Source organism: Vulpes vulpes, chromosome X, assembly GCF_048418805.1.
Source record: "Vulpes vulpes isolate BD-2025 chromosome X, VulVul3, whole genome shotgun sequence".
Lineage (NCBI taxonomy): Eukaryota > Metazoa > Chordata > Mammalia > Carnivora > Canidae > Vulpes > Vulpes vulpes.
Genome location: NC_132796.1, coordinates 61,669,055 through 61,695,321, shown reverse-complemented (window position 1 = coordinate 61,695,321; position 26,267 = coordinate 61,669,055). Strand labels below are relative to the sequence as shown.

Below are 26,267 nucleotides of genomic sequence, written 5' to 3'. Positions count from 1 at the left end.
GTAGAATAGGTATGTTTTCTTCTTTAAACGTTTGATAGAATTCACCAGGGAAGCCATCTGGCCCTGTACTTTTGTGTCTTGAGAGGTTTTTGATGACTGCTTCAATTTCCTCCCTGGTTATTGGCCTGTGCAGGTTTTCTATTTCTTCCTGTTCCAGTTTTGGTAGTTTGTGGCTTTCCAGAAATGCGTTCATTTCTTCTAGGTTGCCTAATTTATTGGCGTATAGCTGCTTATAATATGTTTTTATTCCCTTGGTGTTGGTGGTGATCTCTCCTTTCTCATTCATGATTTTATTAATTTGAATCTTTTCTCTTCTCTTTTTAATAAGGCTGGCTAAGAATTTATCTATCTTATTAATTCTTTCAAAGAACCAACTTCTGGTTTTGTTAATCTGTTCCACAGTTCTTCTGGTCTCTATTTCATTTCTTTCTGTTTGAATCTTTATTAACTCTCTTCTGCTGGGTGTAGGATCGATCTATTTGCTGTTTTTTCTCCAGCTCCTTTAGGTGCAAGGTTAGCTTTTGTATTTGAGTTCTCACCATTTTTTGGGATGGATGCTTGTATTCCTATGTATGTCCCCCTCAGAACTGCTTTTGCTGCATCCCAAAGATTTTGAACGGTTGTATCTTCATTCTCATTAGTTTCCATGAATCTTTTTAATTCTTCCCTAATTTCCTGGCTGACCCTTTCATCCTTTAGCAGGATGGTCCTTAACCTTCACGTGCTTGAAATCCTTCTGAACTTCTTCTTTGATTTAGTTCTAATTTCAAAGTATTATGGTCTAAGAATATACAGGAGATGATCCCAATCTTTTGGTATCAGTTAAGACCTGATTTGTGACCCAGTATGTGGTCTATTCTGGAGAAAGTGCCATGTGCACTTGAGAAGAAGCTGTATTCAGTTTCATTTGGATGTAAAGCTCTGTATACATCTGTGAAATCTATCTGGTCCAGTGTATCATTTAAAGCTCTTGTTTCTTTGGAGATGTTGTGCTTAGAAGATCTGTCGATTGTATAAAGTGCTATATTCAAGTCACCCAGTATAAGTGTATTATTATCTAAGTATGTCTTAACTTTGGTTATAAATTGATTGATATACTTGGCAGCTCCCACATTCGGAGCATAAATTTTGTGCTACATTTAAGTCATCAAGTATAAGTGTATTATTATCCAAGTATGTCTTAACTTTGGTCATTAATTTCTTTTCTCTTCCCAAACTTTTATGATCAAAGGAAACAGGAAACATTGTGAAGAAACTCTTATCTTCATTCTTTTTCCCACACCATTATTTTCACAAGCATCAGTAACTGGGATTTTTATAGGTGATAAGTTTCTGAATTTAGAATTTGATAAACATCAGTATTCATAGACCAAAAAATAGTGAAAGTACATAACAATTTAGTAGAGTTAATTAAGAAGTTGCTGCTTTTTGTTTGTTCTGGAATTCTAGTATTTCATTTCAATTACACCATATAATAAGAAATTGAAATGGAACCATATTCTTAGAACTAGTACTTTTCCTATCAAGGATATTAGAAATATATATATATATATATATATATATATATATATATATATATATCGTTTTTACTGGGTAATTTTCACTTGGGAGTCTACAAAACAATCCATGTGCTTCAGGCATCACATTTAGCACTGAAGGAACTACATTTTCTGAATTTGAAGGAAAATGGCCTCCAACAAATATATAGAAGATCTAGTCTTCTTTGACTACCTGAATATTTCTGTTTTGCTCTGCATTTTCTTTTGCAAAGGCATACCAAGTATAAAATTAACTTCATTTATTCTTTATATTAGAGGGGCTCCTGGTGGCTTGATCATGAGATCAAGCCCTGCACTGGGCTCTGTGCTCAGTGTGGAGTCTGTTTGTCCTTCTTTCTCTCCCTCTACCCCTCCCTCCACTACTGCACATGTGCACACAGGTGAACTCTCTCTCTCTCAAATAAATAGTCTTTAAAATAAATAAATTATATTAGAGAATATATTCATGTGTATTTATGTAGGCCTTGAATGGAAGAAATACTGCTTGGTACAAAAAGAAAGGGTACCATAATCAAATTTAGAGTCGATACTATGAAATATTGAATGGCTTTTCACACTGAAAGAGAATACATAAGTTTTAAGAAATACATTTGCACTTTGCATATTGTCATGCCAATTCTATTTTGTAGATTGGTATGGCAAAACTATAAAGCTTATAAATTCTAGTCATATAAAATCAGCTTTTAAAAAAATACAGAAGAAACTTGAAAATAAAATTGGTTTTAGGGATCCCTGGGTGGCGCAGCGGTTTAGCGCCTGCCTTTGTCCCAGGGCGCGATCCTGGAGACCTGGGATCGAATCCCGCATCGGGCTCCCGGTGCATGGAGCCTGTTTCTCCCTCTGCCTGTGTCTCTCTCTCTCTCTCTCTCTCTCTCTCTCTGTGTGTGTGTGTGACTATCATAAAGAAATTAAAATTTAAAAAAATAAATAAAAAAATATAAAATAAAATTGGTTTTAGACTGCAGCTTCCAAAATGATGGAGTAGACAAAATTCTCCTTGTTCTCCCCACTATCTGCAACAAAAATTCCTCACCATTATATATAAAACATACCTAAGAAGAATGTGAAGAGTGCAAATAAGTCACATCTGCTAGAAACCAAAGGAACTAAGAAATCACACAATGATGATGAGTTCCTTGGGTTTTCTTTTTCCCTCATATACCCCATATTGGATATTAAAGAAGCTGGCAACCCAGAAATACCCATGGATGCAAATAACAACAATCCCTCTCCTCCCAAAAACGTTTGTTCTATCCAGACAGAGAAGCAAGAAAAGGACAGTTTACCAAGAGTAAAGGTTTAGACAATAACCTCCCCAGCCAAATACCACAGAAAAATCTGCATCCAAACCCCTATCAGAAATGACCAAGTGAAGGGCTTAGTCTTGTGCTCTCACCAGGCTACTAGATGGCCCAACCATTTTCAGAGTGGTGTCAGAGAATAAAGTGTGCAGAGCTGGGCATTAAAAATTCTCCTTCCCTCTCTCTCTGTCATGTCAGTAGTGGACTTTCACCCCCACCCCCATTTAAAGTTAATGAGGACTTCTTCACGTTCATCATTGAGGTAGTGTTAGAGGAGATATAGTAGAGATATTGGAATTCCATATCCAACCAAAAGTCAAAAAAAATCTCTTCCTCTATTGGGTAGAAATGAAAACCAAGTAGAAAACCTAGACTTTTTTCCCTTATGTAATTCTGTCAAAATATATATGATATATAAATGATATATGGGGAGATAATAGATAGATAGATAGATAGATAGATAGATAGATAGATAGATGACTTGATTTTAAAATGGGCAAAGGAACTGAATAGGCATTTTTCCAAAGACATACAAATGGCCAACAAATATATGAAAAGGTATGCAATATCACTATTCATCAGGTAAGTGCAAATTAAAAGCATAATGATGTATCACCCCACACCTACTAGGATGACTATTAGCAAGTAAGTACAAGATAACAAATTTTGGAGAGAATGTGGAAAGAAAGGAACCTTTGTACACTGTTGATGGGACTTTAAATTGGTGCAGTCAGTATGGGAAACCTTATTGAGGTACCACTAAAAAACTAAAAATAGAATTACCATATGATCCATCAGTCTTTCTCCCTCTGCCTGTGTCTCTGACTCTCTCTCTCTCTCTCTCTCTCTCTCTGTGTGTGTGTGTGTGTGTGTGTCTCATGAATAAATAAATAAAATCTTTTTTTAAAAAAAATCTTGTCTTTGCGAATATATCCAAAGAAATTTAAACTACTATCTCAAAGAGATCCCTGCAGTCCCATTTTCATTAAAGCTACATGGAAGCATCCTAATGCCCATTAACAGATGAATGGATAAAGAAAATGCAGACCATACATACAATGGAATATCATTTAGCCTTAAAAGCCTTGCAACAGTATGGGTGAAACTGGAGGATATTGTGCTAAGAAATAAACCAGACACAGAAGGACAATTGCTACATAACACCACTGATGTGATAAATATAAATAGGTAAATTCATAGAAATGGAGAGTGGAATAGTGTTTACCAAGGGGTGAGGGCAGAGGGTAATGGGGAGGAATTAGTCAAAGTATACACAAATTTTCAGTTACAGAAGATGATGAATAAGTCCTGGAAATCTACTGCACAGCATGGTACCTATAGTAAAAAATATTGTATTGTATTCTTAAAAATTTGTCAAGGGGGTTAGTTATTATCAAATATTACTACTACTACTAGTAATAATAATAGTACAAATTTAAAAATAAGAGGAAACTTGGTAATGATGTAGAGGTTTGTGATTGTGGGGATTGTTTCACAGGTGTATACTTCTCTTCAAGCCCATCAGGTTGTATACATTAATTATGTACAGCTTTGTGTGCATCCAAAGATAAAACTACCTTTAATTAACAGGATCTAATGGACATTTATAGAACACAACCAAACAACAGTAGCATACACATTTCTTTTAAGTGCCCATGGAACTCTTATCTCTCTCTCTCTCTCTCTCTCTCTCTCTCTCTCTCTCTCTCTCTGCTCCTCCTCCCTGCTCATGCTCTCTCACATCGGGCTCCCTGCATGGAGCCTGCTTCTCTCCCTCTGCCTGTGTCTCTGGCTCTCTCTGTGTGTCTATGAATAAATAAATAAAATCTTAAAAAAAAGAATGAACAGAGGACTGAAACTATGAAATGTCAAAACGTACCAAAAGCTACACTAATTAAAACACTGGGAAAAAGACAGTCTCTTCAATAAGGAGAAGATATTTGCAAATGATGTAGCAGATAAAGGGCTAGTTTCCAAGATCTATAAAGAACTTATTAAACTCAACACCAAAGAAACAAACAATCCAATCATGAAATGGGCAAAAGACATGAACAGAAATCTCACAGAGGAAGACATAGACATGGCCAACAAGCACAAGAAAAAATGCTCCTCCTCACTTGCCATCAGGGAAATACAAATCAAAACCACAATGAGATACCACCTCACACCAGTGAGAATGGTGAAAATTCACAAGACAGGAAACAACAAATGTTGGAGAGGATGTGGAGAAAGGGGAACCCTCTTGCACCATTGGTGGGAATGTGAATTGGTATAGCCACTCTGGAAAACTGTGTGGAGGTTTCTCAAAGTGTTAAAAATAGATCTGGGGGATCCCTGGATGGCTCAGCGGTTTGGCGCCTGCCTTTGGCCCACGGCACAATCCTGAAGTCCCGGGATCGAGTCCTGCATCAGGCTCCCTGTACGGAGCCGGCTTTTCCCTCTGCCTGTGTCTCTGCCTCTCTCTCTCTCTCTCTCTCTCTCTCTATCATGAATGAATAAATAAAATCTTAAAAAATACAGTTATAAAAATAGATCTGCCCTACGACCCAGCAACTGCACTGGTGGGGATTTACCCCAAAGATACAAATGCAGTGAAACGCCAGGACACCTGCACCCCGATGTTTATAGCAGCAATGTTCACAATAGCCAAACTGTGGAAGGAGCCTCGGTGTCCATCAAAAGATGAATGGATAAAGAAGATGTGGTCAATGTATACAATGGAATATTACTAAGCCATTAGAAACGACAAATACCCACCATTTGCTTCGATGTGGATGGAACTGGAGGGTATTATGCTGAGTGAAATAAGTCAATCAGAGAAGGACAAACATTATATGGTCTCATTCATTTGGGGAATATAAAAAAAAGTGAAAGGGAATAAAGGGAAAGGAGAGAAAATGAGTGAAAATATCAGTGAGGGTGACAAAACATGAGAGACACCTAACTCTGGGAAATTAACAAGGGGTAGTGAAGGGGCGGTGGGCCCGAGGTTGGGGTGACTGGGAGACGGGCAGTGAGGGGGGGCACTTGGCGGGATGGACGCTGGGTGTTATACTAAATGTTGGCAAATTGAACTCCAATAAAAAAATTAACTTTCATAGCAGAGAGTCTAGTTGAAAAAAAAAGCACATTGTGGCATGGCAAAAGTATAAAAAAATAAACAATAGAGAAGAATAGAGAGCTTAAAAGTAAGTTCACATAAATATAGTCAATTTACCTTTGACAAAACTACATGGCAATTCAGTGGAAAAATAAACCTTGAAATAGAAAAAAAATATATATATATATATGTCAACTTCAGTAATAAAAAGTTTGTAGAAAAAAGTAGTAAAAAATATATATATATAAGATAAAATTTGGTGTGTACTATATATAACATATGTATGTATATATATTACCAATTACTACATTTATCTTGGTGATCATTGAGGACTGTAATTTACAGAATTGTAAATCAATATGTTGTACACCTGAAGGTAATGTAACATTATAAGCCAATTTTACTTCAATAATAAATTAATTGTATTTCAAGATTTAATTTCTAGTTAGTTGACATATATGGTAAAATTCATTTCATATGTAAAATTTAGTGATTCCTCACTTACATATAACACCCAGTGTTCACCTCAACAAGTGCCCTCCTTAATACTCGTCATCCATTTAGCCCATCCCCCCCACACACACCCCTCCATCAACCCTCAGTTTGTTCTCTATTTTTAAGAGTCTCTTGTGGTTTGCCTCCCTCAATCTTTATTTTTCCCCTTCCCTGTGTTCATCTATTTTGCTTCCTAAATTCCATGTATGAGTGAAACTATATGGTATTTGGTTTCACTGACAGACTTATTTTACTTAGCATAATACTTTCTAGCTCCATCCATGTCATTGCAAATGGCAAGATTTCATTCCTTTTGATGGCCCTGTAATATTTCATTCTGTGTGTGCATATGTGCATATGTATCTCACATCTTTTTGTTTTGTTTTGTTTTGTTTTAGTTTCAGAGGTAGTACTTTATGATTCATCAGTTGTATATAACACCCAGTGCTCATTACATTAAGTACACTCCTTAATGCCCATCACCCAGTAACCCCATCCTCCCAACCACCTCCCCTCCAGTTATCCTCAGTTCATTTCCTATAGTTTAGAGTTTCTTATGGTTTGTGTTCCTCTATGATTTTGTCTTACTACTACATCTGCTTTATTCATTCATCAGTCAATGGAGAACTCTGCTCTATCCATACTATGGCTATTGTTGATAATGCTGCTATAAACATAGGAATGCACATGCCCCTCTGAATCAGTATTTTTGCATCCTTTGGGTAAATTCCTAGGAGTGCAATTGCTGGATGAAAAGGTAATTCAAATTTTAACTTTTTGAGGAATCTACATGGTTTTCCAGAGAGACTGCACGAGTTTGTATTCCTGCCAAAAGTATGAAAGGGTTCCCCTTTGCCCACATTTTTTCTGACAGCTGTTGTGTCTTATGTTGTTAGTTTTAGCCATTCTGACAGGTTGTGAGGTGGTATCTCATAATTATGATGTATTTACCTAGTGATGACGGATGCTCATTATCTTTTCATGTGTTTGTTAGCCATCTGCATATCTTCTTTGGAAAAATGTCTACTCATGTCTTCTGCCCATTTCTTAATTGGAGTATTTATTTTTGGATATTGAGTTTGATAAGTTCTTTATAGATTTTTGGATACTAGCCTTTTATCTGAAGTGCTGTTTTCTAATATCTTCTCCCATTCCTTAGGTGGTCTTTTAGTTTTGTTGATTGTTACCTTCATTGTATAGAAGACTTTTATCTGGATGAAGTCTCAATAGTTCATTTTTGCTTTTGTTTCCCTTGCCTTTAGAATCGTGTCTTGCAAGAAGTTGTTGCAGTCAAGATCAAAGAGGTTGCTGCTTGTGTTTTCCTCTAGGATTTTGATTGTTTCTGGTCTCACAATTAGGCGTTTCACCCATTTTGAATTTACTTTTGTGTATGGTAAAAGAATGGATCAAGTTTCATTCTTTTGCATGTTGCTGTCCAGTTTTGCCAACATCATTTGTTGAAGAGACTTTTCCCCATTGGATGGTCTTTCCTGAATTGACAAAGATTAGTTGACAAAAGAATTGAGGGTCTGTTTATGGGTTTTCTATTCTGTTCCATGAATCTACATATCGGCTTTTATTCCAGTAGCATACTGTCTTGATGACTACAGCTTTGTAATATAGCTTGAAGTCCAGAATTGTGATGCCTCCAGCTTTGCTTTTCTTTTTCAACATTGTCCCATACAGGTTTTAGGATTGTTTGTTTTAGCTCTGCAAAAAATACTGGTGGTATTTTGATAAGGATTGCATTAAATATGAAGATTGCTTTGGGGAGTATATACATTTCAACAATATTTTTTCTTCCATTCCATGAGCATAGAATATCATCCCATTTCTTTGTGTCCTCTTCAATTACTTTCATCAGTGTTCTACAGTTTTCAAAAGACAGGTCTTTTAGCTCTTCCTTTTTCCTCCAGTTGCTTCATTATCAGTGCATAGAAATGGAACTGATTTCTGTACATTGATTTTATATCTTGCCACATTCCTGAATTCGTGTATCAGTTATAGAAATTTTTTGGAGTCTTTTGCGTTTTCTACATAGAGTATCATGTCATCTTACTTGGTGAATTGGATGCCTTTTATTTCCTTTTGTGGTCTGATTGCTGAAGCTAGAAATAACAATGGTGAGAGTAGACATCCCTGTCTTATTCCTGACCATAGAGGAAAATCTCTCAGTTTTTGCCCAATGAGGATGACATTAGTTGTGGGTCTTTCATACATAACCTTTATGAAGTTAAGGTATGTTCCCTCTATCCCTACTGTGTTGAGGGTTTTTATAAAATATTGATGCTGTATTTTTAATCCATTGTTATGCTCTATGTCTTTTGATTGGAGCATTTAGTCCATTTACTTTCAGAATGATTATCGATAGATATGAATTTAGTCCAATTGTATTACCCATAAATTTGGTGTTTTGGAGGTGTTCTCTGTTCCATTATAGTCTTTGCTTTCCCACTTAAAGTATCCCCTTTAATATTTCTTGCAGGGCTGGTTTAGTGTTCATGAACTCCTCTAATTTGGAGGGTTCTTTTTTTTTTTAATTAAACTTTTTTTTAAATTTATTTATGACAGTCACACAGAGAGAGAGAGAGAGAGAGGCAGAGACACAGGCAGAAGGAGAAGCAGGCTCCATGCACCGGGAGCCCGATGTGGGATTCGATCCCGGGTCTCCAGGATCGCGCCCTGGGCCAAAGGCAGGCGCCAAACCGCTGCGCCACCCAGGGATCCCTAATTTGGAGGGTTCTTGAAGAAGAAATTGTCTCTCCTTTTATTCTGAGTGACAGCCTTGCTGAATAAAGTATTCTTGACTGTGTATTTTTCCCATTTAGCACATTGAATGTATTATACCACTCTCTTCTGTCCTGCCAATTTTCTGTGTTGGGAGGTCTACTTCAAACTTATTTGTCTTGCCTTATAGGTTAAGGACTTTTTCCCCTTACTGCTTTCAGGATTCTTTCCTTATCTTTGTAGTTTGCAAATTTTACTATGATTTGTCTTGGTATTGACTGGCTTTTATTGATTTTCATTGAAGTTCTCCATGCCTCCTGGATTTCAATTTCCAGGGAAGGGAAGTTTTCAGCTGTAATTTGCTGAAATAAACATTCTGCCCCTTTTTCCCTCTCTTCTTTTTCTGGGGTTCCTATTTTACATAAGTTATTATGCTTTAGGGATTCACTGAGTTCCCTAGTCTACATTTGTGATCTAATGTTTTTCATTCCCTCTTCTTTTCAGCTTATTTATTTCCATAATTTTATCTTCCATATCATTCATTTGTTCCTCTGCTTCTTCCATCTTTGTTGTCATTACATGCAATTGCTTTTACATCTTGTTTATAGCAGTTTTTATTCCAGCCTGCCTAGTTTTAGTTCTTTTATCTCTGCAGTAATGGACTTAGTAGTTTCTTCTATGCTTTTCTCAAGCCCAGCTAGTGTCCTTGTGATTACTATTTTAAATTCTTGCCCAGGCATATGACATACATCTGTTTTGATTAGATCCCTGGCTATGACTTCTTGTTCTTTCATTTGAAATGAATTCATACATCCTGGCATTTCACCAATATTTCTGCCTTCTCTGTGTTAGGAAAGCCTATTATGTTTACTGCTCCTGAGAATAATGGCTATATTAAGAAGAAGTGATACACTGTTCAGGACCTGGCACTTGAGAAAGTTTTATTGGTGTATGCTCTTTGCACTCTGCTGTTCTTCTGCTCCTTCCCTCAGACCCATCCTGTGCAGAGTTTTTTCTTGCCTGCAATAGGGTGTTTGGACCTTCTCCAGTGTGTGGCAAATTTTAACTAAATGTGTTTTGGCCTGCTTGTCAGAAAAGCTAGATCGTATTTCCTCTAGAGCTGAAGCTTTGCAGCACTCTATGATCAGTAGACTCGGTGTATGTGGGAGTTTTGTGCTGGTCTTCTGGGGGAAGGGCCTGCTGCTCTGGTTCTTAGGCTGATTTGTCCTAGTAAAGATGCACCTGCAGGGCACAGTGGGGTGGGGCGTGGTTTAGGTGGCTCATTGGGGGTACTATGTTGTTCAATGAAGTCTATCTGTGCTGATTAACATGGGCAAATATGTCAACTGGCTTTCTTGTCTCTGGAGAGGCAAGTTCATGCCTGCCACTGTTCGGGAAGCCTTCACAGAAGAGTGAACATTCTCCACTTTTGTGTCCCAGGCCTCTGTCAGAACACCTCTTTTACCCTGTCTGTAAGTAAGCAATCTCTGTTCCTGTGTTTTGTCTCAGGCATGCCAGCTGGGATTTGAAACTCCCAATTTAGGGACTCAGACTAGGGGAGAGTCTTGCCTTGCTGTGGCTAGTATAAGTTTGTTCCAGAAAAGCAGTTTCACAACTGTTCAGGGGCTCAAAGTTTAGGATTAAGTGCAGCCAAAAGCTGACTTCCAGGTTATATCCTTCCACAGGTGCCTCTGTTGTTATGCTAATGAACAGGGCAGCTCAAAAGCAACTCTGCTTTTACTTTTGTCCTCTGAGAGAGTGCCATCTCTTCAAAATGCACTGGTGAATTTAGTAAGGTCTCTGGATACAAGATCAACATACAAAAATCAACTGCTTGTTTATACAGTAAAAATGAACATATTGAAACTGAAATAAAACATATAATGCTATTCTCAATCACTGAAAAAAGTCAAATACTTAATGTAAATCTAACAAAACATGTACAGAAAGAAATCAAAGAAATTCTAAATAAATGGAAAGACATCTGTGTTCATGGACTGAAAGACTCAACATAGTAAAAATGTAAATTTGTCCAAAATTAATGTGCAGGTTTAACATAATTCTTATAAAAGTTTCAACAATATTTTCGATTGATATAGACCAGAAAATTCCAAAATTCATATGGAAAGGAAACATGCTAGTATAATTAAAATAATTCTAGAAAAAAAGAATGAAGTGGAAGAAATCCATCTATATAATTTCAAGACTATGTGGTATTCACAGGAAGATACATATACAGATCAGTGAAACAGATGACAAAACCCAGAAATAGCCCTGCACAAGTATGAACAGCTTAGTTGATCTCTGACAAAGATGCAAAAGTAATTTAATGGAGAAGTCTTCAAAAAGTGTTTCTGGAACACTTTGATATCCATAGAAAACAGAAAAGAACTTTTTTTTTTTTTAATTAATTTTTATTGGTGTTCAATTTACCAACATACAGAAAAACACCCAGTGCTCATCCCGTCAAGTGTCCACCTCAGTGCCCGTCACCCATTCCCCTCCAACACCCGCCCTCCTCCCCCCTTCCACCACCCCTAGTTCGTTTCCCCGAGTTAGGAGTCTTTATGTTCTGTCTCCCTTCCTGCTTGTCCTCATTCATTTGCAGAAAAGAACTTTGATCCAAGTTTCACACCTTATACAAAAATGATTTAAAGGGCCTGTGCGTACCGGTCCCTGGGCGGAGATGGCGTGCGCCGCCGCGCGGTCCCCAGCCAAGCAGGACAGGTTCATCTGTATCTATCCTGCGTATCTGAACAACAAGAAGACCATCACCAAGGGCCGGCGCATCCCCATCAGCAAGCTACTGAGATTCAAGATGGGTGCTCAGCATTCGGACTTAATGTATTCCTTGAGAAAAATAAAATGTACTCTAGAGAGTGGAATCGCGATGTTCAGTACAGGGGCAGAGTCCGGGTCCAACTCAAACAGGAAAATGACAGCCTCTGTCTCGTACAGTTCCCGTCACTCAAGTCAGTAATGATGTATGCAGCACAAATAATACCTAAACTAAAAACAAGGACACAAAAAACAGGAGGTGGGGACCAAAGTCTTCAGCAAGGAGAGGGAAGTGAAAAAGGAAAAGGAAAGAAGTGACTGCTTATGGGAACCAAGTCTGGTACTACTGAGAAGAGACTGTGAATGAAGGCTTCTAATTTATATTTAAGAGAAACAGAAGCTTTTTATTTGCATCATTTAACCGAACTATGGACATCTCTGCTCTCAGCTTCAGCATCAGAGTTGACAGTGTAATAAATTTGCATCAGAACTTTGCATCTAGCTCTTACACAGTATAAAAGAAAATTTTGTTTGCTTTTCAATGCAGAGTTTTTGTGGAAGAAAGAACCATACTTTCAAATGGACAGTGAACTCTACCATAAGTTACTTGAAATCCTGTATCTGTCCTGTGTGTAAACATGTTTTAGATAAATGAGTTTAATTAAAAATTTGAAATACACATTTAAGTTACTGAAATAAAATTTGAAACTGAAAAAAAAACAAAAATGATTTAAAAATGGATCATAGATTAAAATGTAAAAAAGTAAAAAAAAAATAGGGGATAATCTTTAAGACCTAGGACTTGGTGACATAGTTTTAGAAAGGATACTAAAAGTACAATCCATAAAAGAAAAAAAGCAATAGCTTGTACTTCACCAAAATTAAAAGTCTTTTTTTTTCTGCAAAAGACTGGGATGAGGGAAATAAAAGCTACAGACTGGGAGTAAATTTTTGCAAACTACATATCTGACAATAACTTAATATAAAATAAATAAAGAAAGCTTAAAACTCAACATTTTAAAACGTTTAATTAGAAAATGAGCAAAATGCACAAAGAAACATTTCACTGAAGAGAGTATATAGATGGCAAATAAGCACAAGAAAATATTTTCAACATCACTAGCCATTGGAAATCAAATTAAGAACTCAATGATCTATCACTGCACACACAAAAAAGAACAGCCAATTTTTTCATTATTGAGAATACCAAAATGCTGACATGAATGCCAAGAAATTGGATTTTTCATACATTGCCAGTAAAAATGTAAAATGGTACAACCTTACTGGAAACAATTTGACAGTTTTTTTTAAAACTAAACATGTAATTACCATATGTCCAAGCATTTGCATTCTTGAGCATTTATTCTAGAGAAATAGAAACTTATATCTGCACCAAAAACTGTTCATTACTGTTCATAGGAGCTTTAAGGGCCCCAGATGAGAAATAACCCAAGTGCCCTTTCATGAATTAACGATTAAACAAACATAGCAAATACAATGGAAAAATAGCACATAAATATTATGGAATACTACTTAACAATAAAAAGGAATGGACTATTGTTACATGCAACTTGAAAAAATCTTCAGAAAATTATGCTGAATGAACAAAGTCAACTTCAAAAAAAATCACATGCTGTATGACACCATTTATATAACATTCTTGAAATGACAGAGTTATAGAAGTGGAAAACAAACTAGTGGTTGCCAGGGGATGGGAATGGTAGATAAAAGAGGAGGAAGAGTGCTCCTGGGTGGCTCAGTGATTGAGCCTTTGGCTCAGATCATGATCCCATTGTCCTGGGATCTTGTCCTGCATTGGGCTCCCCGCAGGGAGCTTACTTCTCCCTCTGCCTATGTCTCTTGCCTCTTTCTCTATGTCTTTCATGAATAAATAAACTCTTAAAAAAGAGGAAGAAGAATAGTGTGATAAAGGAACATAGAAGTGTACATACATATCATGCATTATCAATTTCCTGTTTTAATTATTGTAATATAATTATACAAAACATAAATTGGAGAAATCGAGTGAAGGAGATTTACCTTTGCAACTTCCTGTGACTCAAAATATTTTGATATAAAAAGTTTTAAAATTTTGTTCTGAATCCAATGAAATAAAATTTTAGAATACTAGAAATACCCAAGTAACTATTAAAGAGTCAAAGTTAATAGAATTTACATTTTTACCATGGAAGCAAGAATGAAAATGAAATATGAACTGCAGTTATTCTTATATGTCTAGTCCTTTTAGGAAAAGAATCAATTTATGTTTTGTTTGAAAGATTTGGTGGATTATTTTTACAGAAATACAAAAACAAGTATTTATGAATTTTGACTAATTAAAAAATATAGTCATTTATTTAAGAGAAATACTTTGTAACAAATTAATATTGTTATTTATTTATCATTTATCAGAAATTTAAATATGTTTTGTTTAATTTCCTCTCAAGGTTGTTCTGTTTGAATTATGTTTGCTTCATAAAAATAAACATCTGCTTATAAATTTTTATTAGTCCTTTATTCAACATTGTTGGACATTTTGATACATTATACTACATAAAATCAATAAAATAAGCAATTTCAAAAATGTAAAAAAGTGTTCTACAATGGACTGCATGTTGCTTGAAAGTCTGAATATTTAGATAAAGTTTATCTTTCTGCTAATAATATATTTAAAAGTAAAAGCATAATTAACTTTTGTCTATTGACTAATAAATACATTTTATTATTTTAGGTACCTATTTCTTTTTAATCATGTTTTATGCAGCATCCATTTATTATTTTAATGGCTAGAACTGCTAAAGGTTCAATATTTACAAAAACTCCGTTTTTATTTCTCTTATAAGACTTGGATTGGGAATCGAAGAAGGAAATATCGTTTAATGGGGATTGAAGTTCCTCCTCCAAGAGGAGGCCCTGCTGATTTTTCTGAGCAGCCTGAGCCTGGTTCTTTGTCTGCACTCACATCAGGAGAGGAAGCTGGTCCTGAAGTAGGAGAAGATAATGAAAGAAATGATGAAGTATCTATCTGTTTGTCTGAAGGAAGCTCTCAAGGTATTTTAATATGCTGCATTTACTAATAAAAGTTTTTGTGAATTTGATGGATTTTTACTTGCTTTTCAGCTAATTGCATTTCAAATCTAAAGTCTTCAAAACATTTGGTTAAACACTTGGAAAGAAATGGATTTATTTTGATTTATTTTTATTAGACTTTATATATTTACACGCATAATGAATTATTTTACAAACTAATTAACATATCCATCTCCTCTCATAGTTATCATTTATGTATATGACTAGAGCACCTAAAATCTACTTTAAGCAAATTTCTAGTATGCAATATAGAATTGTTAACTGTAATAATAATGCTGTACGTTAATTCTCTAAATTTATACATCCTGTGTAATCACAAATTTGTATCCTTTGACCAAATTTCCCCATTTCCCTGACTTCCCCAGCATGATAACTATCATTCTGTTCTCTGCTTCTATTTGACTTTTTAAGATTTCACATATAAGTGAGATCATGCAGTATTTTTAGTCCTGTTCCTGGCTTATTTCATCTAACATAGTAACTTCCAGGTTCATCCATGTCATTGTAAATGGCAAGATCTCCTTTATTTAAGATTTAATAAATTTGGGATCCCTGGGTGGCTCAGCGGTTTAGCTCCTGCATTTGGCCCCGGGTGTGATCCTGGAGTCCTGGGATTGAGTCCCGCATCAGGCTCCCTGCATGGAGCCTGCTTCTCCCTCTGCCTGTGTTTCTCTCTCTCTCTCTCTCTCATGAATAAATAAATAAAATCTTTCAAAAAATTGAATAAATTCATATGTGTGTGTGTATGGTGTATTCCTATATATAGGAGATATATATATATATTATATGTATTTTACATATATATAATTCTTATATATATATAAATATATATTTTTCTCACTTTCTTTATCCATTCATCTGTCAACAGATACTTAGGTTGCTTCCATATTTTGGCTAATAGTTATGCTGCAGGAAATGTGGGAGCACAGATATCTCTTTGAGGTGATGATTTTTTTCCTTTGATTATATATCCTGAAGAAGAATTATTAGATTACTAGAAGGATTACTAGATAGAACTACATGGTAGTTCTGTCTTTAAGATTTTGAGGAAACTTCATACTGTTTTCCATAATGGCTGTCCAATTTGCTTTCTGACCAATGGTGTACAAGTGTTCCCTTTATTCTATATCCTCACCAACACCCATTATCTCTTATCTTTTTTTTTAAGTTTTAATGCCTCCAACTAAAGAAATTCCCACACTGAGTCATCACAAGGAACACTTATCTACCACAATAATGATCTGTCACATTTAGAAATGTTGGTTATTGCAACAATCCATAATTATAATTAAGTACATGATTGTTTTTATTTTATTGAAATTCTAATCAATTTAGATTAGAACATTATAAATGTATTGTAATAAATACATATGGTATGGTATAATGTGATAAACACCAGAGTAGTAGTCAGACAACCTGGGTGAAAGCCCTGGATCTTCTACTGGGTGATTTTGTGACTTCAGGCAAAACATTTAGTTCATGGTGCTTTAGTTCCACATCTGTAATCTAAGAAGAATAGACTAAATCATCTTGATAGCATTGCCCAGTGTTTTCCTAAGGCGAATTGAAATAATATTTGCCTTCGCAATGAGCAATTTTAGATTTAATTTACATATTATAAATTCATCTACTGTAAATGCAGAATACAATGATTTTTAGTAAATTTCAGAGTTGTACAATTATCACCATCACTAAAATCCAACGTTAGAATATTTTCATCACTTCAAAAAATATATTTGAGCCCATTTATAATCAACCCTCATTCTCACATCCAAACCTAGACAACCACAGGTCTACTTTCTGATGATGCAAGCTTGTATTTTCTGAGTATTTCTTATAAAAGGAATCATACAGCAAGTAGCCTTTTTGCATCTGAGAGAAAGAAAATCTTGCACTGACCCATTTTATTTTGCTGATCAGAATATTAACAATGTATTTTCCAGTTTCATTTTTGCCTTTTAAATGTGATTATGGATGTCAGAACTTTTTGCTTATAATATTTATCTTGCTAAGTATATCAATCCTTTTTTTATGATTTCTGATGTTGGCATCATGATTACAAAGTCCTTCATTGTACCACAATTATGTTAACATACCCCTACTTATATGAGGGGTATATATTGCTTCTTATATTATGATGGTTTCATTTTTTCAACTTAATATTTATTCTGCCTAGAATTTATTTAACTGTAAGATGTGTGAATAAATACCTAATTTTATTTTTTCCAAATGCTTAACCAGCTACTCTATTTGTTAGATAATCCAGCATTTTTCTACTGAGTTTAATTGTAGCTTTTTATCAAGTATAATATATACACACATATACATACACACATACATGCATACATATATATTTGGGATATCGTATTATGTTCCTTGATCTGATTGTTTATACCTGTGGCTTTATAAAATACATAAATATCTGGTAGTTCTCTGATTACTATTCTTAGCTCTTGTAGCACAAATTCTTTTAGATTAACTTTAGAATTGTTTAGTCATAACTTCCCCAATCCCTCTACCCTAAAATCATTTAAGATTTTTATTGGCACTGCATTAAATGGTAGTAAAATTTGGAAAGATAAATTCAATTTTGCATGTGTTGAGTTTTAGATGACATCAGGACATCCATGTGGAGCTGCTCAGCAAACTCATGGATAATGTGGGTCTGAAGCTCAGAACAGGAGTTAAAAGAAATATACGAACCACCCACATCAAAGCCAAAAAAAATCTAGCATAGAAATAGAAGATTTAGTTAAATGAGAAAATGGAGAACAAGACAGAAAGATGTACAAGAGCTGTGTGTTGAGAAATATCCAAATTTAGGGGCTAGAAGAGAAAAGGGAGCCACCAAAGGAACATTAAGACTAAATAAAGACATTATCTTATTACTAAAATCAAGGGAAGATATTTCAGAAAAAAAGAAATGTCATTGTTTCAGTCATCTTTTGGAAGTTGAATAGAAATTTCTCTCATGGGACATCTAAAATTGTCAAAGGTATATACGTGGACAATATAATTGTGTGCCAGATGATGAGGGACAAGGATAGGAGCTGTTCAAAGAATATAAAGTTATGGTTATACAACTGGAGTACAACTGTTGAACAAATATAGTGCCTATAATTGGTAATTAGGGGTCATAGACTTAAAGAACTTGTTAAGAGGATAAATCATACTTTCTTCTTAACACAAAAAAGGACAAGAAACTTTTGGAGGTGATGGATATGTTTATTATCTAGATTGTGGTAATGGTAACAAGAGTGTATTCACACGTCCAAACTCACCAAATTGTAAACAGTAAATTATATGCACTTTGTGTATACCAATTATATCTTAATAAAGCAGGAAAATTAAAATAAAAACGAATGAGAACCCACTGAATTGGGTGCTTAAGAGGTTCTTTCTAAAATCAATGTGTGTTGCAAGGTGGAGGCAGGCAGATTACAGTAGGTTGACTAAAAAGCCTTTAGTATTGCCAGGGCCATGTATTTTAATAATAAGTGTCTGAAAAGTTGTATGAATATTCAAGTGTTTTTTTCTCTCTCTCTCTCTTTCTATCTCCCTCTTCCCTCCATCTCTCTGTCTTTACCAAAATTTGCTGTTGGTATTGATGAAAATGATAGCATAGAGTTTAGTGTACAGGAAAACTGTGAAGCAGGAAATAAGAGAGACTGTTGCTTCATTTCCAAACCTCTTATTCATAATCAATTTGGTCCATCAAACCATTTTTGTTTTCTGTTAGTCTTTACTAAATTATATGTGCCTAGGAATACTTGTATATTTTTAGTGATTTATATTTTTGTATATTTTTATTGGAGTTCGATTTGCCAACATACAATATAACACTCAGTGCTCATCTCATCAAGTGCCCCACTCAGTGCCCGTCACCCCGTCACCCCATCCCCCCCGCCCACCTTCCCTTTCCCTGCCCCTTGTTTGTTTCCCAGAGTTAGGAGTCTCTCATGATCTGTCACCCTCTCTGATATTTCCCACTCATTTACTCTCCTTTCCCCTTTAATTCCTTTCATTATTTTTTATATTTCCCAAATGAATGAAACCATATAATGTTTGTCCTTCTCCAATTGACTTACTTCACTCAGCATAATACCCTCCGGTTCTATCCACCTTGGAGCAAATGGTGGGTATTCGTCGTTTCTAATGGCTAACATTCCATTGTATATAAATGTATATACCACACCTTCTTTATTCATTCAGCTTTTGATGGACACCGAGGCTCCTTCCACAGTTTGGCTATTGTGGACATTGCTGCTATAAACATCGGGGTGCAAGTGTCCCAGCCTGACACATCTGTATCTTGGGGGTAAATCTCCAGCAGTGCAATTCCTGAGTTGTAGGGCAGGTCTATTTGTAACTCTTTGAGGAACCTCCACACAGTTTTCCAGAGTGGCTGTACCAGTTCACACTCCCACCGACAGTGCAAGAGGGTTCCCCTTTCTCCACATCCTCTCCAACATTTGTTGCTTCTGTCTTGTTAAATTTCACCATTCTCACTGGTGTGAGGTGGTATCTCAGTGTGGTTTTGATTTGTATTTCCCCGATGGCCAGTGATGTGGAGCATTTTCTCATGTGCTTGTTGGCCATGTCTCTGTCTTCCTCTGTGAAATTTCTGTTCATGTCTCTTGCCCATTTCATGATTGGATTGTTTGTTTCTTTGCTGTTATGTTTAATAAGTTCTTTATACATCTTGGACACTAGCCTTTTATCTATAGGTCATTTGCAAATATCTTCTCTCATGCTGTAGGTTGTCTTTTAGTTTTGTTGACTGTTACTTTTGCTGTGCAGGAGCTTTTGTCCTGATGAAGTCCCAATAGTTCATTTTTGGTTTTGTTTCTCTTGCCTTCATAGATGTATCTTGCAATAAGTTGTTGTGGCCAAGTTCAAAAAGGGTGTTGCTTTTGTTCTCCTCTAGGATTTTGATGGAATCTTGTCTCACATTTAGATCTTCCATCCATTTTGAGTTTATCTTTGTGTGTGGTGTAAGAGAATGGTCCAGTTTCATTCTTTTGCATGTGGCTGTCCAATTTTCTCAGCACCATTTACTGCAGAGACTGTCCTTTTTCCAGTGGATAGTGTTTCCTGCTTTGTTGAATAGTAGTTGACCATAGAGTTGAGGGCCCATTTCTGGATTCTCTATTCTGTTCCATTGATCTATGTGTCTGTTTTTGTGCCAGTACCACACTGTCTTGATGATCACAGCTTTGTAATACAACCTGAAATCTGGCATTGTGATACCCCCGGCTCTGGTTTTCTTTTTCAATATTCCCCTGGCGATTCGGGGTCTTTTCTGATTCCACACAAATCCTAAGATGATTTGTTCCAACTCTCTGAAGAAAGTCCATGGTATTTTGATAGGGATTGCATTGAACGTGTAACTTGCCCTGGATAGCATAGACATTTTCACAATATTTGTTCTTCCAATCCATGAGTATGGAATATTTTTCCATCTCTTTGTGTCTTCCTCAATGTCTTTCAGAAGTGGTCTGTAGTTTTTAGGGTATAGATCCTTTACCTCTTTGGTTAAGTTTATTCCTAGTTATCTTATGCTTTTGGGATTGATTCCTTCATTTCTCTTTCTTCAGTCTCATTGTTAGTGTATAGAAATGCCACTTATTTCCGAGCATTGATTTTGTATCCTGCCACACTGCCAAATTGCTGTGTATTTTCAGTGATTTATGAATAGATCTTTAAAGAATGATGGCTGGCAGCTATTTAGAAGATAATAGGGATTTGTTTTTTTCTATGGATGGATGAGAGAAGAAATATTCTGATAAAAGTAAATTACATAAGCCCCTAAAGGGGAGTTTCAATCCATGACTTCCATTTCCTCATCTAACAGGGAATTTACAAAATAAGTATTTAGTGGGGGGAAAATGAGTGTATTTTAAGGTTGCTAATGGACCACTGCTCCTACTCTGGCATTCTTTGTTGATTAATAGTGTGTTCTCTAAATAACTGTATAGTAATTAAAACCTAGTGAGAAAAAGGAGAGAGAATTTAATGCATGAATAAAAAAAAAAAACTTGATGGGAAATGAGATTGCCTAGAATTCCTCTTCATGGTTTATTTTTTACATCTGCATAATAACCTTTTCATTCTTATCAGAAATTGGAACAGAAAAGCATAAGAGTCTTAAAATACAAAAAGAACCTTTTTGGGGGTTCTATTTCCAATGAATTCTGTACTGTTTTCCTCCTTATTTTGCTGATGGAAAATACTAATCTGATTAATTTAACTGTGTGATCCTTCTGTGATGATCAAGCAAATTTTATCATTCGGCCTGGACTAATAATATAACTTGAAGATATGCTCACCATATACTCTTTCAGTTATGAGAATGTAGTTAAATGTGTTTATTTTGAGATTTCCATTAGTTACATCTGAGAGATACAGAGAAAAAAATAGTCAATATAATTGTGCATACTATTTCAAAAATCTAGCAATTGAAATTCAGAGTCCTTTATAATATAGCTATTGATTTAAGAGAGTTAGTCTTCTAAATGTCTAAGAAAAAAACATCTTTAAAGCAAGGCTTACATTTTACATGTTAAAAATCAATTAAAAATCATTTTAAATTTCTCTAGAAAAAATCTACAAGCTAAAATAAGCATTATAGTTTTAAAATACAGTAAAAGGCAAGTTTAGCCAAAATCTCCAAAAAGTGTTCTTGATCCTTTAGCAGTTTCAGTTTCATTTCCTTTTTTCTGATGGTTCAAGTACTTCCCTGACACAAAGCTTCTGACTTACCTCTTTTTTCCACCTTCTATCTCCCACCTTCACTACTCCCATTTCTTTTTCCTTTCCCTGTGTGGAAGTGAAGAGAAAGGAGATATGGTAAAGCTACCTGACTTCACCCCTCACACAACTGCAAACTCTAGCAAAAGTAATAGATGATTCAGCTCTTTATTTTAAAGTTCTGTGTCTACTAAAACATATGCATGGTTGAGCAATCTTAAAGATTTTTACTATCCAGAGAATCAAACTGTTTAAACTATGAGAACAATTAACATCTATATTGTTAAATTTTATAACAAAGCCTCTTATCAGCTGTATCTATTATGTGGGTGTCCATATAAAATATATTTCTGCATAGTTACTCCACGTAAGTGTATGGCTACCATATAGAGTGCCCTCTAGCATTTTCACTGATTACTAATTTTACTTATTTGTTCACTTTCCAATTTGCAGAGTTGCTTTTCCTGAGGAATAAGCAGACACATTGTACTTAGCTTTCAAACTTGCAGTAATGTCAAAGCTATCTGCAAGCAAAAGAAAACATGCCTCATTTAGCTGTATCACTTCATAACATTATATTTTAGAAATCCTCAAAACAGCTTTTCTTAACATCCAACAAAATAAACCCTGTATGTACATGTGGCTAGTAAAGCAGAAATGTATATAGTTATGAGCAAGTAAGAACAGAAATATGAGACAAACCTCTAAGGAATGATAACAGTAATGATCTTATTGATGAGCACTATAACCTCTATTCTTACAGCATTAGTACTAATACTAGCTCTGCACCTAAATCTGTTAACAATCCCCACTTCTTCATTTCATTTAGTTGCTGATTACATAAGACTTGAAATTTCTGTGATTTGAAATGTCTAAATAATGAATAAAGTCTCCTCCATCTAGCAGTCATTTTTATTACAAAATTACATTGAATTTATGGCGTTCAATAGAGGCAGCAAAAACATTTCACAAAACACAACATCCATTCATGATAAAAACCCTCAACAAAGTAAGTGTAGGGGAACATACCTCAACACAATAAAAACTATATATGAAAAACCCACAGCTAATGCCATTTGCAATGGGGAGAAACTGAGAACTTTTTCTCTACAGTCAGGAACAAAACAGAGATGTCCACTTCCACTGCTGTTATTTAACATAGTTCTGGAAGTCCTAGCCATAGGAAACAGAAAACAAAATAAATAAAAGGAATCTAAATTGGCAATAAAGAAGTCACACTTTCACTATTTACAGATGTTATGACATTCTACATAGAAAACTCAAAAGACTCCAACAAAAAACTGCTAGGACTGATACATGAATTCAGTAAAGTTTCAGGACACAAAATCAACATACAGAAATCTATTGCAAAAAAAAAAAAAAAAAAAGAAAAAAAAAGAAATCTATTGCAATCCTATACACTAATAAGGAAGCAGCAGAAAAATAAATCAAGGAATTAATCCCATTTAAAATTGCACCCTAAACCGTGAGATACCAAGGAATAAACCCAACCAAAGAGGCTCTTTTTTTTCTTACTACTCTTTATTTTTATGATAATCTTGTAAAGAGGCTCAAGGAGCTGCCTTAGGCAGCAGGCAGCCTCTTTAGCATCTTTTCTCTCTACCAGCATCCTCTGCTTCTGTTTTGCCAGGCACCTCCTGGCAGAATAATGGGCCCCTAGGTCGTGATAGCAGTCCTGGTAGGCCTTGGCCACCTGGGTGAACTGCTCCAGCTCCTTGGCACAGTTCTGCCTGCAGCTATTGCCTTCCTGCTGCTGACAAGCCTTCAGCCTCTCCTGGATAATGTTAAGCATTTCTTGATCCACTTTATAGTCTCCCTTGCATTCTGCTTAAGACATGCACAAGACATCCTTTTCCTGGCACTTATGTGAGAAATTGAAAGGACACAAAAAAATGGATAAACATTCCATGTTCATAGATTGAAAGAGAAAAATACTGTTAAAATGTCTATACTACCCAAAACAATCTATACATTTAATGCGTTCCTTATCAAAATGCCAACATCATTTTTTACAGAGCTAGCATAAACAACCTAAAATTTGTATAGAACTACAAAAGATTACAAATAGCCAAAGCAGGGGCACCTGGGTGGCTCAGTGGTTGAGCATCTGCCTTTGGCTCAGGTCATAATCCTGGGGTCCTAGGATCAAGTCCTGCTCAGGTTACCTGTAGGGAGCCTGCTTCTCCTTCTGCCTATGTCTCTGCCTCTCTCTGTATGTCTCTCATGAATAAATAATTAAAAATTTTTAAAACACACACACACATAAATGGCCAAGGTAACCCTGAAAAAGAAAAGCAAAACTGGAAGCATCACAATTCTAGATTGTATTACAAAGCTGTAGTGATCAAGATGGTGTGGTACTGGCACCAAAGTAGACACATAAACCAATAGAACAGAATAGAAAACCCAGAAATGAACCTACAGCTATGTCAATTAATCTTTGACAAGGCAAGTATGATATCCAATGTGAAAAAGACAATCTCTTCTACAAATGGTGGTGGGAAAACTGGACAGCTACAGGCAAAAGACGACATTCACAATATAAATTCAGAATGGATGAGACCTAAATGTGAGATCTGAAACCATAATAATCCTAGAAGTGAACACGGGCAGTAATTTCTTTGACACTGGATGTAGTAACTTCCTTCTAGATATGTCTCCTAAGGCAAGGGGAAAAAAAGCAAAAATAAACTATTGGGACTACATGAAAATAAAAAGCTTCTGCTCAATGAAGGAAACAATCAATAAAACTAAAAGACAACGTATGGGATGGCTGAAGATATTTGTAAGTGACATCCAATAAAGCATTAGTATCCAAAATATATAAAGAATTTATAAAGCTCAACACCCAAAAAATGAATAACCCGGTTACAAAATGGGCAGGAGATGTGAATAGACATTTTTATAATGAAGACATACAGATGGCCAACAGCCACATGAAAAGATGTACAACATCATTCATCATCAGGGAAATGCATATCAAAACTACAATGAGATATCATCTCACATCTGTCAGATGGCTGAAATTAAAAAAAAAAAAGCCCTGGGGATGATGTGAAGAACTATTGTGTCCTGTTGGTGGGAATGCAAACTGATTAGCCACTGTGGAAACTTTTGGAAGTTTCTCAAAAAATTAAAAATAGAACTACCCTATAATCCAGTAATGGAACTCCTAGGTAATTACACAAAGAATACAAAAATACTAATTTCAAAGGATTTATACACCCATATGTTTATTGCAGCATTATTTACAATAGTCAAACTATGGAAGCAGCCTAAGTGTGTATTGATAGATAAATTGATAAAGAAAATGTGGTATATACATATTCAATAGATTATTATTCAGCAATAAAATCAAATGAAATTTTACCATTTACAACAACATGGAGTTAGAGAGTAGTATGCTAAGCAAAATAAAACAGTTAGAGAAAGATCAGTCATATGCAGAATTTAAGAAACAAAATATATAAGTAAAGGGAATAAAAAAGGAGAGAGAGACAAACTAAGAAACAGACTCTTAACTATAGAGAACAAACTGATGGTTACCAGTAGGGAAGTGTGTGGGGATGGGTGAAATAGGTGATGGAGATTAAAGAGTACATTTGTGGTAAGCAGTGAGTGTTGTATAGAGGTGATGAATCACTATTTTACATACTTGAACCTTATATCACACTGTATGTTAACTAACTGGAATTTAGATAAAAACTTGAAAATAACTAACTTGATAAATACATAAATTGAATTTATGGTGGACTTTGCATTAAAATTCTGGTAAGGTTTTTCTGTATATCTTAAACCTAATTCTCTATGTCTTCATGTGAGTTCCTCAGTTAGCCATGTTTTTGCTTGTTCATGCTCCATTCTCGTAGAGGGCACCTCTATATATCTTTCCATGTGAAGGAATGGATCTGGAAAAAATCTTAGGAGGACTGATAAATATTTTTGTTCCACTTTCTATAGTGAAATAAAACATCAGTTACCAAGAGGCTGAGAACTTCAACTAGTGTTTAAATAATCTCAATGACATGACTGTGCATAGAAAGAAACATGGGGCAGAGCAGGCTGGGTTGCTCATTGGTTTAGCGCCACCTTCAGCCCAGGGCCTGATCCTGGAGACCCAGCATAGAGTACCACGTTGGGCTCCCTGCATGCATGGAGCATACTTCTCCCTCTGCCTGTGTCTCTGCCTCTCTGTATCTCTCATAAATAAGTACATAAAATCTTTAAAAAAAAGAAATAAAGAAAAAACTTACTGCCCTGTTTTACTAAGGAGTAGAGGTAGGGATAATCTAAGACAAGACTTTATTTTGTAGATACCATAGGCTGTGAACCAACTACTTTTCCTAGCTCAAAACAGAGAGCTTTTTAATAGACTTGTTCCTCTGAATTAATTTTTCCTAGTTAATTTTTTTCACATTTTTAGAATATTGAATTTTTAAATTTCAT

At 35.5% G+C, this 26,267-nt stretch overlaps 1 protein-coding gene and 1 pseudogene across 2 annotated transcripts in view; both read left to right on the top strand.

The window, feature by feature from the left end:
• The window catches only part of HDX (highly divergent homeobox), a 213,849-nt gene that overhangs the window by 156,210 nt on the left and 31,372 nt on the right, over positions 1–26,267 (top strand). For both annotated transcript variants that reach the window (XM_026016767.2, XM_072744989.1), the window contains exon 6: positions 14,804–15,011. In XM_026016767.2, coding sequence (XP_025872552.1) covers positions 14,804–15,011 — 208 coding nt within the window. The remainder of the gene's footprint in view (positions 1–14,803; positions 15,012–26,267) is intronic.
• LOC112933588 (signal recognition particle 19 kDa protein-like) lies at positions 11,869–12,585 on the top strand (annotated as a pseudogene).